The sequence below is a fragment of a genome, unplaced genomic scaffold (assembly GCF_019419815.1).
Source record: "Pyrus x bretschneideri cultivar Hongxiangsu unplaced genomic scaffold, Pyrus_bretschneideri_v1 Contig28, whole genome shotgun sequence".
NCBI lineage: Eukaryota > Viridiplantae > Streptophyta > Magnoliopsida > Rosales > Rosaceae > Pyrus > Pyrus x bretschneideri.
The window spans coordinates 5,464,418-5,478,266 of NW_025999590.1; the positions used below are offsets into that span (position 1 = coordinate 5,464,418).

At 36.7% G+C, this 13,849-nt stretch overlaps 2 protein-coding genes across 2 annotated transcripts; one reads left to right on the forward strand and one right to left on the reverse strand.

The window, feature by feature from the left end:
- Positions 1-2,118: 2,118 nt before the first annotated feature.
- On the reverse strand, positions 2,119-8,254 carry LOC125479344 (O-fucosyltransferase 16). The gene is made up of 10 exons (XM_048588557.1): positions 7,672-8,254; positions 7,520-7,579; positions 7,326-7,416; positions 7,034-7,110; positions 6,444-6,532; positions 6,156-6,339; positions 5,405-5,586; positions 3,976-4,078; positions 3,305-3,636; positions 2,119-3,211 (listed from the first exon to the last, which is right to left on the reverse strand). Exons 1-10 carry the CDS (start codon positions 7,837-7,839, stop codon positions 2,767-2,769), a joined length of 1,731 nt encoding a protein of 576 aa, XP_048444514.1. The 5' UTR covers positions 7,840-8,254; the 3' UTR covers positions 2,119-2,766.
- A 2,570-nt stretch (positions 8,255-10,824) lies between these two features.
- LOC103927072 lies at positions 10,825-13,810 on the forward strand. The gene is made up of 7 exons (XM_048588561.1): positions 10,825-11,212; positions 11,524-11,613; positions 11,744-11,824; positions 12,020-12,154; positions 12,547-12,765; positions 13,160-13,252; positions 13,335-13,810. Exons 1-7 carry the CDS (start codon positions 10,973-10,975, stop codon positions 13,494-13,496), a joined length of 1,020 nt encoding a protein of 339 aa, XP_048444518.1. The 5' UTR covers positions 10,825-10,972; the 3' UTR covers positions 13,497-13,810.
- Positions 13,811-13,849: the final 39 nt, after the last annotated feature.

Below are 13,849 nucleotides of genomic sequence, written 5' to 3' on the forward strand. Positions count from 1 at the left end.
GCAAAACCACTTCCAAATGCCTTATAAATTTTGCTTAATGCTCATAGAAAATATTTTGCGAGAATAAAAAATTTGCATTTTTGATAAAAAAAAACGTGGGATAACACTCACGACCCTATTTTTCACAAATTTTCTTAGTTTTCGATTTAAATATTATACTAAGTATACATTTATTGTTCAAAAAGCTGTAAAACTGCTTCCAAATGCCTTATAAAGATTTCCTGAAAGCTCACGGAAAATATTTCATGAAAATAAAAAATTCGCATTTTTCACCAAAAAAAGGGGTTAGCACTCACGGTTTTTAGTTGGTTTTGCAAATTTGTACATAAATCATAGTTCAATGTAATTATTTCACCTTAGCCTCACTGTGAAATTTTGAAAATTAAAGTTAGACTTTTGTTGATATTATGGAGGATGCAACCCCATTTTAGCAATGTTTTGAGCCTCACAACTGTGTTTTTTGACTTATTTTCTTAGTTTTCATGTTAAATATTATATTTAATATAAATTTATTGCCATAAAAGCTGTAAAAACGCTTCCAAATGCCTTATAAAGTTTTCCTTAGAGCTCACGGAAAATATTTTGAGAAAATAAAAAATTATATTTTTCACCAAAAAGCGTGGGTTAACACTTACGATTTTTAGTCAGTTTTACAAATTTGTACATAAATCGTCGTTCAAACTATTTGCTTTCGCCTTTGCCTCATCGTGAAATTTTGAAAATTAAGGTAAGACTTTCCATTGAGATTCTTGACGGTGGAACCCCATTTGACAATGTTTTGGTCTTCACTATTGTGTTTTTCACTTATTTTTTTCAGTTTTTGGTTTACATATTTTGCTAAGTATACATTTGTTGCTCAATAAATCATCATACCGCTTCCAAACACCTTACAAAGTTTTCCTTAATGCTTGCGAAAAATATTATGCAAAAATAAAAATTTGCATTTTTGACCAAGAAAACGTGGGTTAACACACATGGTTTATTGTCAGTTTTTACAAATTCGTACATAAATCATCATTCAAACTATTTATTTTCACATTCGCCTCACCGTGAAGTTTGAAAATTATAGTAATACGTTCCGTTATATTCTTGACGGTGGAACCCCATTTTAACAATGTTTTGGGTCTCACTACTATATTTTTCACTTATTTTTTGTTTTCGACTTAAATAGTCTACTAAATATACATTTGTTACTCAATAAATCATAAATCTGCTTCCAAATGCTTTATAAATTTTCCTCCATTGTCAAGGAAAATATTTCGCCAAAATAAAAAATTCACATTTTTGACAAAAAACGTGGGTTAACACTCACGGTTTTTTGTCGGTTTTTACAAATTCGTACATAAATCATCGTTCAAACTATTTATTTTCACCTTCGCCTCATCGTGAAGTTTGAAAATTAAGGGAATACTTTCCGTTAATATTCTTGAGGGTGGTTTTGGATCTCACTACTATATTTTTCATTTATCTTTTTGGTTTTGGACTTAAATAATTTACTAAATATACATTTGTTGCTTAATACATTGTACATCCACTTCCAAATGGCTTATAAAATTTTCCTTAATACTCACGGAAAATATTTCACGAAAATAAAAAATTTGCAGTTTTTGACAAAAACCGTGAGGTTAACATTCACAGTTTTTAGTCGGTTTTGCAAATTCGTATATAAATCATCGTTCAATATTTTTAATTTCACATTCGCCTCACCGTGAAGTTTTGAAAATTAAACTTGGGGTAGGGTAAAAATAATATGAAAATTAATACTGAATGGTGTTTGTGGAAATTGGCAAATCGATAAAAAATCGTGGCTTTCACAGTTTTTGTAAAAATCGAATGCTTTAGTTTTGCGAGGTATTTTGCACTCAAATTAAGGGCAACGTTTTAAGTCCTTTGGAAGTGGTCTTGTAGTTTATGGACCTCCAGAAGTATTTATTATGACACGACTTATTCATTTCACCGGCTAGCTTTTTTTTTTTTTTTTTTTTTTTCCTTTTTTTTTTGGGAAAAACCGGCTGGCTAAAATTGTACAAGCTAAGGTTGGGGCAAAAGTGACATGAAATTGGGTTCTGAAATGTAGTTTCTAAGTTGCATGCGAATTAAGGAATAATACATAGAAAATGCTAGCAAGTCCCGGAAGTTATTTCCAACATATAATTCAAGAAGATTAAGTTGCGACAACAAAACAAGACATTTTTAATGGACCTTTTAGAAATACAGAGATTGGTCAAGTCTAAATTTATTTACAACTGCCGTGTGTTTCTCAATTTGGTAAAAATATCCATAAAAGAATGCAAACCAAATTCTGGACACCAACCCCATCCTTAGCATGATTTCTCAGATGACTAGAAAAGAAACTAACACTAAACTCTTGGAGTCGCTCAAAAATCCTTGGTACGAATAACCCTCAAGGCTCAAGGCTCAAGCCAACCATGGTCTCCGCTTCAGCCCACTTACCTGTTCCTGACTCGTTACTCTCTGAAAATTCATCTTCCACTCAGGTCACTTGTAGATACCATCGCATCCCCCGGTGTTTCACAAGTCGAAAATCAGTTTGCTGCTATCAAATGAGCTTCGTGCCACTGTTCATATATGTGGGATGCACATTATCTATCCTCCTACTTTTATATACAGTAGATATAGGAGGAACCATATCCAAAACTTTTGGCTACAGCTTGAAAATTTTGAGGGCAGAAATATGAAGAAATTGCGTATAGGAATCAGTTAAATGCAGTTGACAACTATTAGCAAGGGTCAAGATAGAACCATCTAGTCTGAGAGCATCTCCTCCAATTCAGGTTCCTCGGAGTTGACAGCATCATAATCCACGCCTGTTCGGTTTAACAGATCATTGTCCAAGGGGCCACTTTCATATTCATCCTCATCAGTATCAGGCCATTCTGAATCGCCTTCCATGTTTTGGGCATGAAATTCTACTTCGTCTTTTCTAGTTATATTATTACTCTTACCGTATTTTCTAGGTCCCACATCCCTCTTGGCTTTGGGCTGAGAATCTTCACATATGCAGGTATATGGGTTCTCATGAAAACCTCCCCTGCCTGGCCTCACTTCATTCGGCTCACCCATAAAGCCTCTCTGGTAAGTACGAACATTAGAAGCAAAAGCTCCCCAGGTCATGTTCTCTTTACTTAGGAACAAGTGGTAGAGTTTTTTAGCATTTGGACGAATAGTAGGCTTATGTCCAAAATATCTCCTGCAACAAATAAAAGATGTGAAAACTAAGCAGGCAGGGGGGAAGAAGAATAAGATAAGAAGAGAAATGAAAAGGGAAAGAAAGACAGCACACCTTCGTCCAGCTAGTATTTTGGCCATATTGCCATTGTTGTTGGTGACAAAGACATCACTCTCATCACAAACTATAAAGTCAAGTGCCGCCATACGAGAAGAAAATGAATAAAACGGTTCCAGTTCCTCCTTGGTTGCTATTGTCTCTTTCGAATAAAAGTTGGGGAATAGTGCCTTAAGGGGTGCCAATGTTTCTTCTCCTCCATAGACTTCCCCTGATGCCACATAGATGTGAACATCACTGCCATAACCCAGTGCTCTCAACATCAGACCGACTTCTTCTGGAGTAAGTGGACACCTCCCATGCCTCCTAGGCTTATCAGGATTACTAATCTGCAACTCCATCCAAAATACATCTTATAGACTACCTTCTAAAAGATACAGAGCAATGGGATATAAATCGACTCGATACACACATCATACTTGATTAGAGACTAAAGTCTGGAACAGGCAGAGGCCTAGCATTGTTCAGAACATTTTCTTTTCAAATTCCTATCTCACAGTTGCTTATTTTTTACTCTTTACTAAACAAACATAAGCGCGCACACAACTTGCGCTTGCACATTTATTACAATAAAAAATAAAGGGTCGGGTTTTAATCAATTTACTCTCAGTATCTGATTCAGGGGAAATAAGATGACATAAATCCAAAAGGACAATCTCAGTCCTTACATGTAAAGTCTTCCACCTCTTTCGTATGGCACCCAGTTCTTTCCTTTCCTTGTCTCCTCCACCATAATAACACCCTGAGAATGCAAGCATATCAGGTTCATACCTGTAACAGTAAACATTTAACTGCATAAGAAACAACTTCACAAGTGAGCTTTAAAATTTGCAGAATCTCGTTTCTAATATGGGGGCAACCTGTTGGTTGCCCAACCGTGTGAAGGTATTTGGGGGGTTTGTGTTAGCCTACTCATGATCATGCACTTGTAATTGTTTCTATAAAGGCTTTTTAGACAAAATGGTCCCTGAGATTTGCATAACACATCACTTTGGTCCCTGAGATTGAAAATCAATAGAAATGGTCCCTGAGATTGTCCACCATCCATTATTTTGGTCCTTCCATTAAAAACTCCGTTAAGTGTCCCGGAGCTCTTGGCCGAAAGTTTGGGCAATTTTCAAGCTTCGTAACTCAATCGTTTCTTAACCAAATTCGACCCATAATATAACAAAATGAAGATAGAAAGTGTAGAACAAGATTATACGTATTTGGAAGCCCAATGGTTGCCAGAGATGGCCGGAAAATAGCCTGAAAGATGACTGGTCCACGGAAAACTAGAAAATTCGTCGGAAACTGGGTAAACTTTAAACGTTCATAACTTCTTCAATACTCAACGAAATCGAGTGATTCAAAAACGAAATCGCCGTGGTTTGGCCGGAAAACGAAATTGTGTTTTGGTCTCAAGTTAGCCACTTTCGAGCTGTTTTTCAGTCAAACCACGTCGAATTAGCCATCAAGAAAGGTACCATTCTCTTCGTCTCGTCGAGAAGTATGATTTTCGTTTTTGAATCACTCGATTTTGTTGAGTATTGAAGAAGTTATGAACATTTAAAGTTTACCCAGTTTCCGGAGAGTTTTTCAGTTTTCCCGCAAATCAGTCACCTTTCAGGCTATTTTCTGGCCATCACTGGCAACCATTGGGCTTCCAAATACGTCTAATCTTGTTCTACACTTTCCTATCTTCACTTTGATATATTATGGGTCGAATTTGGTTAAGAAACAATTGAGTTACGAAGCTTTGAAAATTGCCCAAACTTCCGGCTAAGAGCTCAAAGACACTTACGGAGTTTTTTAACAGAATGACCAAAATAATAGATGGTGGACAATCTTAGGGACCATTTCTATTGATTTTCAATCTTAGGGACCAAAATGATGTGTTATGCAAATCTCAGGAACCATTTTGGCTAAAAAGCCTTCTGTAAATGTATCAACTAGATATGGAAAGTTGGTATACTAATGTACATAGAAATATGATCATGGAACAAGGTTCGACCTGCAATTTTATGGTTCAATCTAAATATGCAAGAAAGACAGGGCAATAACGCTAGTTAAATGGTCATTCTAAACATAAAAACAATAAAAGATGGATAAAATTACCTCAGGTGCAATGCGATATAATGCTTGCTTCTCATCCTCATTCGATGAACCAACTTTTTAGCCATTTTCTGTATTGGGTCGGTAAACTTTAAAGCATGGTAGTTGACTCTACATCTTAATTTTTGCAGATCTGTATTCAACCTGTTTGCAAGTCTGTAATCAAACTTGTTGAGCTGAACGGCCTGTTGCAGAATGAAAACTAATAAGTGCCTTTTCCATAAATTTTGTATACTTGTAGAAAGATAATTCAAGAAGACGTATCTAGGGATGCAAACAAGCGGTGCCATCCATTAAGGGATCAAATCAATCACTAGAGCCACACTCAAAGCTAAACTGATACTTATTTAGTAAACGAGCCCAAGCCTGGGGCTTGGCTCATGTACTTGCAAGCCTGAATATATTGTTTTTATTTTAAATGCAACAATATAATCCTTATGGAAAACAAAATGTCTGACCAAGAAAAGTGCAAGGTATGCTATGCCTTTCCATGTTTACTTCACATCGGGTTCATCAGTTATGCAATGTTTCGATTTTCAGACAAGAACCATTTGGTCCACAAGATTGGGCACTGGATAAGTGCACGAAATATGGAAATATCATGTATTTTGAAATTAACAGTTGGCAAACAAACAGCGGAACACAAAAATAAGTAAAGGAGAAGGCAGTAGTGATGCAACTTACAGAGGAAAGGAAGTTTCTACATTCAATAAGAATTAAAAGCTTAAGAAGCTTAAGAGAACTGAAAACTTACATGCCTTTTCAAAAGAACAGGTAATACACGATTTTGATAACATCTTTCACTACACTTCCTTGGAACACGCATAGTGGATGGTGTCCACATTTTACCTCCCCTTCTTGGAAGCTGCTTTATGATTTTAACATCTTTTGACAGAAATGACATAAACCAACCAACATCAAAGATCTCTGAAAAGTTACTGCCAAAAAAAAAAAAAAAAACAATTGATTGAAACATGTCCATGCGATTAAAAAATCCAGATTGCAAGTAAATATGGAAGCATAGATATGATTCAAGACTGACCTTGCATCCTTCCAGAAAGATTTCTGGTCTAACTTTGGAACAACAAGACTAGCATTCAGTATACGAGCTGCTACAACGGCATCTGTGATCTACCAAAAGTATAGGTAGAGTAAGCTCCTCACTAAAAGCAACAAAACTATACAAATACTCTATAATCAAGGAGCACAAATGCGACAGGATAGGTTACAAGATGATGACTGGAATAGTACATTCGTATCCCGTCATAAAGGGTGACTAAACTAATTCCAGTGAAAAATCAACTAAACCAAAGCCAACCAAGCTATGTCACTAATTATACTCTCAGACTAAGAACACGGATGTCAACTAATAAAGTAAAAGACTATGTCTCCAGAGCCCTCACAAATGCAAGGAAAATGGTTAGAAATGCATACATGCAAGCATCAATATCTTATTTAACACCAGGAAAACTCTTAGTCTATATTATACCCTGGTTATGCATCAGTTGAACTGTTCAGAGTTAGGGTGGAATCAAGTATCCCCTCTGACAGCCTCTGGAACCATCAATGCAGTAACGATGACTATAATGCTGCAGAAGATAAACAAAAGTAAAGAAAAAAAAAGTAAGTTACCCCAGTTCTTTGTTGATTCAAGCCTCCACTGGTTGCAATCGCCAAGTACCTATTAGGACGCGTAATTTCGTCAACATCTGCAAATATGGACCAGATAGCATTCAGGATTATATTAAAAACAGTGATGTCATTGTTAACACAAATGGAAGTGTCATTTTACGAACCATATAAAACAAACATATAACAGAAACCACAAATAAGTAGCAACAATGCATAATTGTGGTCAATCAATTACGAAACCCTATAGACCATGATATACTAAATGGAAAGCAAATCGGAATAAGAAACAGACCTGGAAATTTCTTGGTGGCATTGCTGCATCCATAGTAGAATTTGGAATTCCTGGAGCTCCAAAGATCACGATCCAATCTCCCTCCACCGCTCTGATTTTGAACAAGTAAAGAGAAGCCGTAAAGATCCAAACCAAACCTAAAATTACATTAGGTTGAAATCCAAAATTGAGAAGGAAAAAGAAAAGGCCCTAACCGGAACACGGAAGACTGTAAGCCCTGCAGCAACGGCATCGTCGTCCATGGCAACATTGAACTAGAAGGAAAAGATGAAATTAGGATCCGAATCCAATCAAATGAATCGTTAATTGTGAATAAGAAGAAATTCGTGAAAGGGAGAGAAAGTACCTTAGAAGAATGACGTAGTTGATTATTGACATCCAGAGGGGAAGGAGCAAGAACCAAGAGAAGTGCAAAGAGGATGAGAAGTGCTCCGGAGATGGCGGAAATGAGGGGAAGGAGAAAGCGAAAGCGATGGTAGTAGTGGAGGCGGCGGCGCTGGAAATGAAAAGGCATTGGTACAGTGGCACGGCGGTTCTCTTTAAAAGAGTCGCACACTCAATCACACTCCTCTCTTGTTCTATTTTGGTTTGTGTGGGGTTTTTAGTTTGGAATCTGGATGAATGAATTATGAAACAGATCGACCACCGAGCACCACCGCCCTCCCACTATCCGCAGAGGCTGAGACTTGAGGTTGTGCGATGTGGATGGGGTGTGTGGGTTGGCAGCCTGGCACCCAGCACAAGGAGTAGACCTCTCTCTCTCTCTCTCTCTCTCTCTCTTTTGTACGAGACGATACGAAACGGTTTTGTTGCTGACACTCTGCTCGCCGCTCTGCCCTGCTCCGCCCTGCTCCCGTGCCAAATTTGAAATAAACACTTACAGATACTCCCTTCACCGGCACAGATAATTATTTGATTTTTCCTAACCCTTTTATTTTCGTTTGGTGTGGTAGCGTTAGCAAACGTGCTTGATTCTTCCACGCCTAGTCGTAACCCCTTCTTTTTTTTTCTTTTTTTTTTGGGATAACTTAATATAGATCCAATTTTGTGAGTCATTAGTAGAATTAGTCCACTTCATTGAAATAGGTCCAATAATTGAGATTCTACGTATGTTTGTTTGTGGTTTGTACCATATTTACCCCTTAGGCTTACGAATTGTTGTAAATACACAAAATTTCTTAATTATAGGATTATTTGTCGTTTAACTAATCCCTTAATTGTAGGATTAGTTATAGCCATATAATCACCTCAACCCCCAATCCGTTTCATCCCTCCTTTTTTCCTTCTTCCAAACAATTCCCTCTATCAATCCTCCTCTTTTTTGTCTCTTCTTTTCATGGGTGATATTTTTGTGTTCTTCCCTCCAAATTCGTTCATTTAATGGAGGTATATTATATCATATTTATATTTCTATAGGTTCCCAGCATTTTTCTTCCAATACAATAGGTAGTTTATTTTTGTTTTGCAGGTAGATTATATCTACTTTGTAGGTATAAAGCATTTTTCTTCCTATACAATAGGTAGGTAGTTACTAAATTATATCAGTTTTGTTTTCTTCATAAATAGTAGGTAGTTACTAGATAATATTTTAGTTTGAGTATTTAAATATTCAAAATTTAAAAACTGAATAAATGATAAAAAATTAAAGAATTTAAATATTTTTATCTGAAGGGACAAAATTGATATCAAAATATGTAATTGGATAACTGGACTCAGTCCCAAAAACAACTTATGTTTTTGGACCTAAATCCAAAAGCCCCTTTTTTTTTTTTTCCGTATGCATAATTAGTAACTTTATTTATTTTTTTGCAAATTGCAGCAAGTCCGTTTTGCCAAACAGACGGATGCATGTGGCGTTGTGCCTAGAGAGGAAGTGATGCGTTTGCCCTTTTCTATACTTGTTAAATCAATGCTAAGATGATAAACAGGCGGCGAGTTTTTCATATAGGATATGCCTATTGTAAGAATTGAAAAAAATTTCTATGTCAAAGTTAAAAAAAATTGGAACTGTTTGATAATTTCTCTCGGTTTGCAATTTTTAAAAATGAAAACTAGTAGCTACTTTTAGTTTTTATTTTTTTAATGAAAAACTAAAGTAGCTCTTCAAGTGAGTTCATTATAAAAACGAAAATGACATTAGAAAAAACTCTCATTTTCCACAAGACATAGCCTAGCTCAACAACTTTTGGATTTCTAGCCAAAATGGTCTCTGATATTTGTATAACTCCTTACTTTAATCCCTAAGATTTGAAATCAATAGAATTGGTCCTTCAGTTTATTCACAATCAATCATTTTAGTCATTGCTTGAAAAATTATGTTAACTAAAGATCAAAATGATAAAATTACCCTCAGTCTAGTAAACAATAGGCCAAAATGACAAAAATTAAGGATACTTTTGTCATTTTACCTTTATTTTATGAAGATTTTTCACGGAATAACCAAAATGATTCATGATGGACAAACTCAAGAACCAATTCTATTTATTTCAAATCTCAGTAACCAAAATAAGGAGTTATGAAAATCTCAAAAAACATTTTGATTAAAAAGCCACAACTTTTCATTATGATTCTATAGTAACAGGCGAGTTCGTCAACATTGACCAATTTTATGGGTTTAACACTCCCCTCGTCACAAACTCTGCGTCATTTGGGTTTTTGAATAAAGACATGTTTTCAAACAAGTAGTTCCCATCCACTTCAAGTTTTGGCAGGTGACCTTTTGGCTTTGGAGGTGGGAGTGGGGTTGTAACATTTGTTCATTTTCTCCGTCTGCACTCCACCCATTTCCGTTCACATTCCAAAACCAAGGTAGAGGATATGCTCTCCCCATCCATCCCTTCAAATTTCGTCCCCAGAATTCCAATTTTATTGTTGAGCGGTCCAGCCCACGATGGAGATAGGGCCTTTTTTCACTATAGGTCAAAACTCTGCCTTCTCTCTCTAACATTAAGACATCAATTTTTTTTTTTTAATTCCTTGATATTTTTACATTAAAGAGAGAAAGTTCAGCAAAATCATATAATGGGCAGCCTAATGTAGTATCGAATTCACCATTTATGAGATTCGAACATAAGACATCTCACTTTCAAGGAAAAATAAATACCATCAGACTGTAGTACCGAATGCAATATTAAGACATCAATTAGATTTTGAGATCTTTGATTTTAGGACATGAAAAATGCTAAGAAGATTATAATAATGGTGGAATTATACTAAAAATATGAGACGGTGAAGAGTTCATAAAAAATCCTTTTTTAAGAAAGCCATTTCTCTCGAGATATATTATTAAAATATCATTGAATCAAAGTAAAAAAGTGAGTACATAACTCGAACTAAGATTGCAGTTACTCTTTCACTGTGATACAGCTTAGATATTATCCAATAGTGAAGCTGCACGGTACTTTTCGTGGAGTATATTATACGCACATTTAAAGCACACGTGCAAAGGCCTCGGCTCCTCATCCCCTGCGGTGTAGTTTGAACTTGAAGTCTCTAGTCTCACCAACTGCGTCTGGCGTATTTGATGTTGTTGATGGCAAGAACACGAGAGTAGCAGTAGCAGGAATAGGGATATTAGGGGATTTCGAGACTTAATTGAATTCTTATTCTATTGGATTTTTAGGAGGAAAGGGGCAGCTAACGAAACCATGTATTCGTTGACGGTCAAGCCCTCTTTCATCTTACCCAAATTGTCTCCGCCGTCGTCATCGTCTTCTTCTTCTTCTGCACATTGTCGGGCTGGGCCGTGTTCTTCCTCTATCAGCTTCCCAATAAAGACGAGAAACAGAGGAAACAGACGCCCACTGAGACTTGATGCTTACGATTCCTCGAAGAGCGACACTCCCAATGGCTCTGCCGATTCCAACCCTCCCAACGCCACCACTCTGGTACTATCTCAATTTTAGTCCCCTTTGTTAATGTTATGCTAGTCTAGTTGTCGTTTACTGGCCGTTTAATTTGTAATTTTACCGTATTTGAGTTTGTATGTTACTGGAACAAATGATATGGATTATGGATGATGATGATGATGATGATATTGCTCAGATGGTAACAACAATACCTGCAAACTAGAGCTTTGAATCAACGCGTCATGCTTCATTTCGCCAAATATCTAGTTGAAACACATATATGATTGTTTTGCTAGCTAGCTCATATCATTGACTGAACTCCTTGCTGGCTACTTTCCTCAACTCGACAGCCAAAGAGCAGGAGAGAAATTCTGTTGGAGTATGTCAAAAATGTGCAGCCAGAATTTATGGAGCTGTTTGTAAAAAGGGCGCCCCAGCAGGTATTTCTACGTTTATTTGCCATTAGTGCATACTATCTTGATGTCGATGAGGGTGTATTACCACGACCTACTAATGCAATTTCCATGCCTTCTCCTTGACTTGACAGCACGTTAACGCTTGTTCATGTAGGTTGTTGATGCAATGCGCCAAACAGTGACAAACATGATTGGAACATTACCCCCACAATTTTTTGCAGTGACAGTCACCACCGTAAGTCTATAACTTTTATTCTTTCTTTTCATCGCCATATCAGCTTGAGTATAGTAACATATGATCTGATGGGTTCCTTATGTTGGAATTTGGGCGGCTGACTGACTTTAAACTGATGCAAATTTCATCTGATCTGAGTATAGTAACATTTAAGGAATTTATTTACTCAGTGGGATTGATTAACTTCCATCTCAGGTCGCAGAAAATCTTGCACAACTCATGTACAGTATCATGATGACTGGATATATGTTCCAGAATGCACAGTACAGGTTGGAACTGCAGCAAGGTTTAGAGCAGCCAGCTGCTCTTCCTGATGTGCAAGATACAAAGGTTATATTTTTTCTCATTTTCTTTTCACTTTCTATTTATGAACCATACTCATCCTTTTGCTCGTTGAGGAAACCTTTTACTACATTATCATTTACTGAAGAAAAACCATACTGTGAATTTGAGAAGGCTTTGGCTTACCATGTATTTGTTATTGTGTATTTCTGATGGAACTGATATTAGGTCGTGATGGCAAGTTCAATCATCTGACCCGTGTCACTAACATGCAAACTCCTGCTTCTCCTAAGTAATATGTAGAGTTTGTGACATTCGCTCATTCTGATGTTTCTGATACATTTTTCATAGTCATTTATATGACTTTTTCAATCTTTCTAGTTTAGTTATTGAGAGGTTCTGCTGTACAACCTTTAAATAGTGCCCTGTGACTGTTACAGGATGCACCAGATTATGCACCTGGTACACAGAAGAACGTGTCAGGTGAAGTTATTAGGTGGAATAATGTTTCTGGCCCTGAGAGAATAGATGCTAAGAAGTACATTGAGTTACTTGAAGCAGAGATTGAGGAACTAAATAACCAAGTTGGTAGGAAATCTGCGGGCGGACAAAATGAATTGTTGGAATACCTGAAGTCTCTTGAACCCCAAAATTTAAAGGTAAACAACACCCCTCTGCTTATCCCAACTACTTTTGGTTGGCTAAATGTTTAGTTTCGTGGCTGGCAGCTGTGCAATGGTAGGTTTGTGACTAAATTTTAAGTCCTTTCTGTTGGAATGTCTCAAGACGCACACTACTATTATTAATTTGTTACTGTTATTGTCCGAGGTAAAATTTTTGGTTGAAAAGATAATACGAGTTGGCTGCGCCATCATCCACAACATATTGTAGCTATCTAATGTGGATTGTACTAGTGTTATTTTTACAAAGGAGAAAAACACTCATAGTTGTTCGTCAAGAAAATTATCCATTATTGCTTCTGAAATTAGTAGATTTATTTATAAGGGTCCATTAATCTCTCTGACTTCTGGTTAAATGTCTTCAAATTTGAAGGAATTGACAAGCAGTGCTGGAGACGATGTTGTGGTTGCGATGAATACATTCATCAAGCGGCTTTTGGCTGTTTCTGATCCTGGCCAAATGAAGGTTTGCTATATCATATTGCTCTTAAGTTGATGAATGCATTCATCAAGTAACCTTGTTGAACAACTGGTATGTGTTGGTACAGACAAGTGTGACAGAGACAACTGCACCGGAACTTGCGAAGCTGCTGTATTGGCTGATGGTTGTTGGATACAGCATTCGCAATATCGAAGTTCGTTTTGATATGGAACGAGTACTTGGGACTCCACCGAAGCTAGCAGAATTGCCTCCAGGAGAGAACGTTTAATTACTCCGCAAAGAATCGCAAAATAGGCGTCGAAGTTAATGAGAGGGGATGTCGGAGGGTGGTGGTCTTCCATAGAGATACTCGCAAGCATGGAAGGGGGGAAAAAAAATTAGATGAAAATTAGGAGGCGGCCGGGGATCTTCTACTTTTAGCAAGAAACTCCAAATAATATTTTTTTAGCAATAAACTTGAACTTTTGTCCTAATTCATTTTTTATTTTGGTCCGTCTTTTATGTTGTTTGAAAACCATTTTTCCAATAACAGATTGACTAATGATTAGAAGAAGAAAAACTACGCTATATCAGTTTACACAATTGTTATTGTATACAAAAATCCGAAGTAAGATTTTGTTT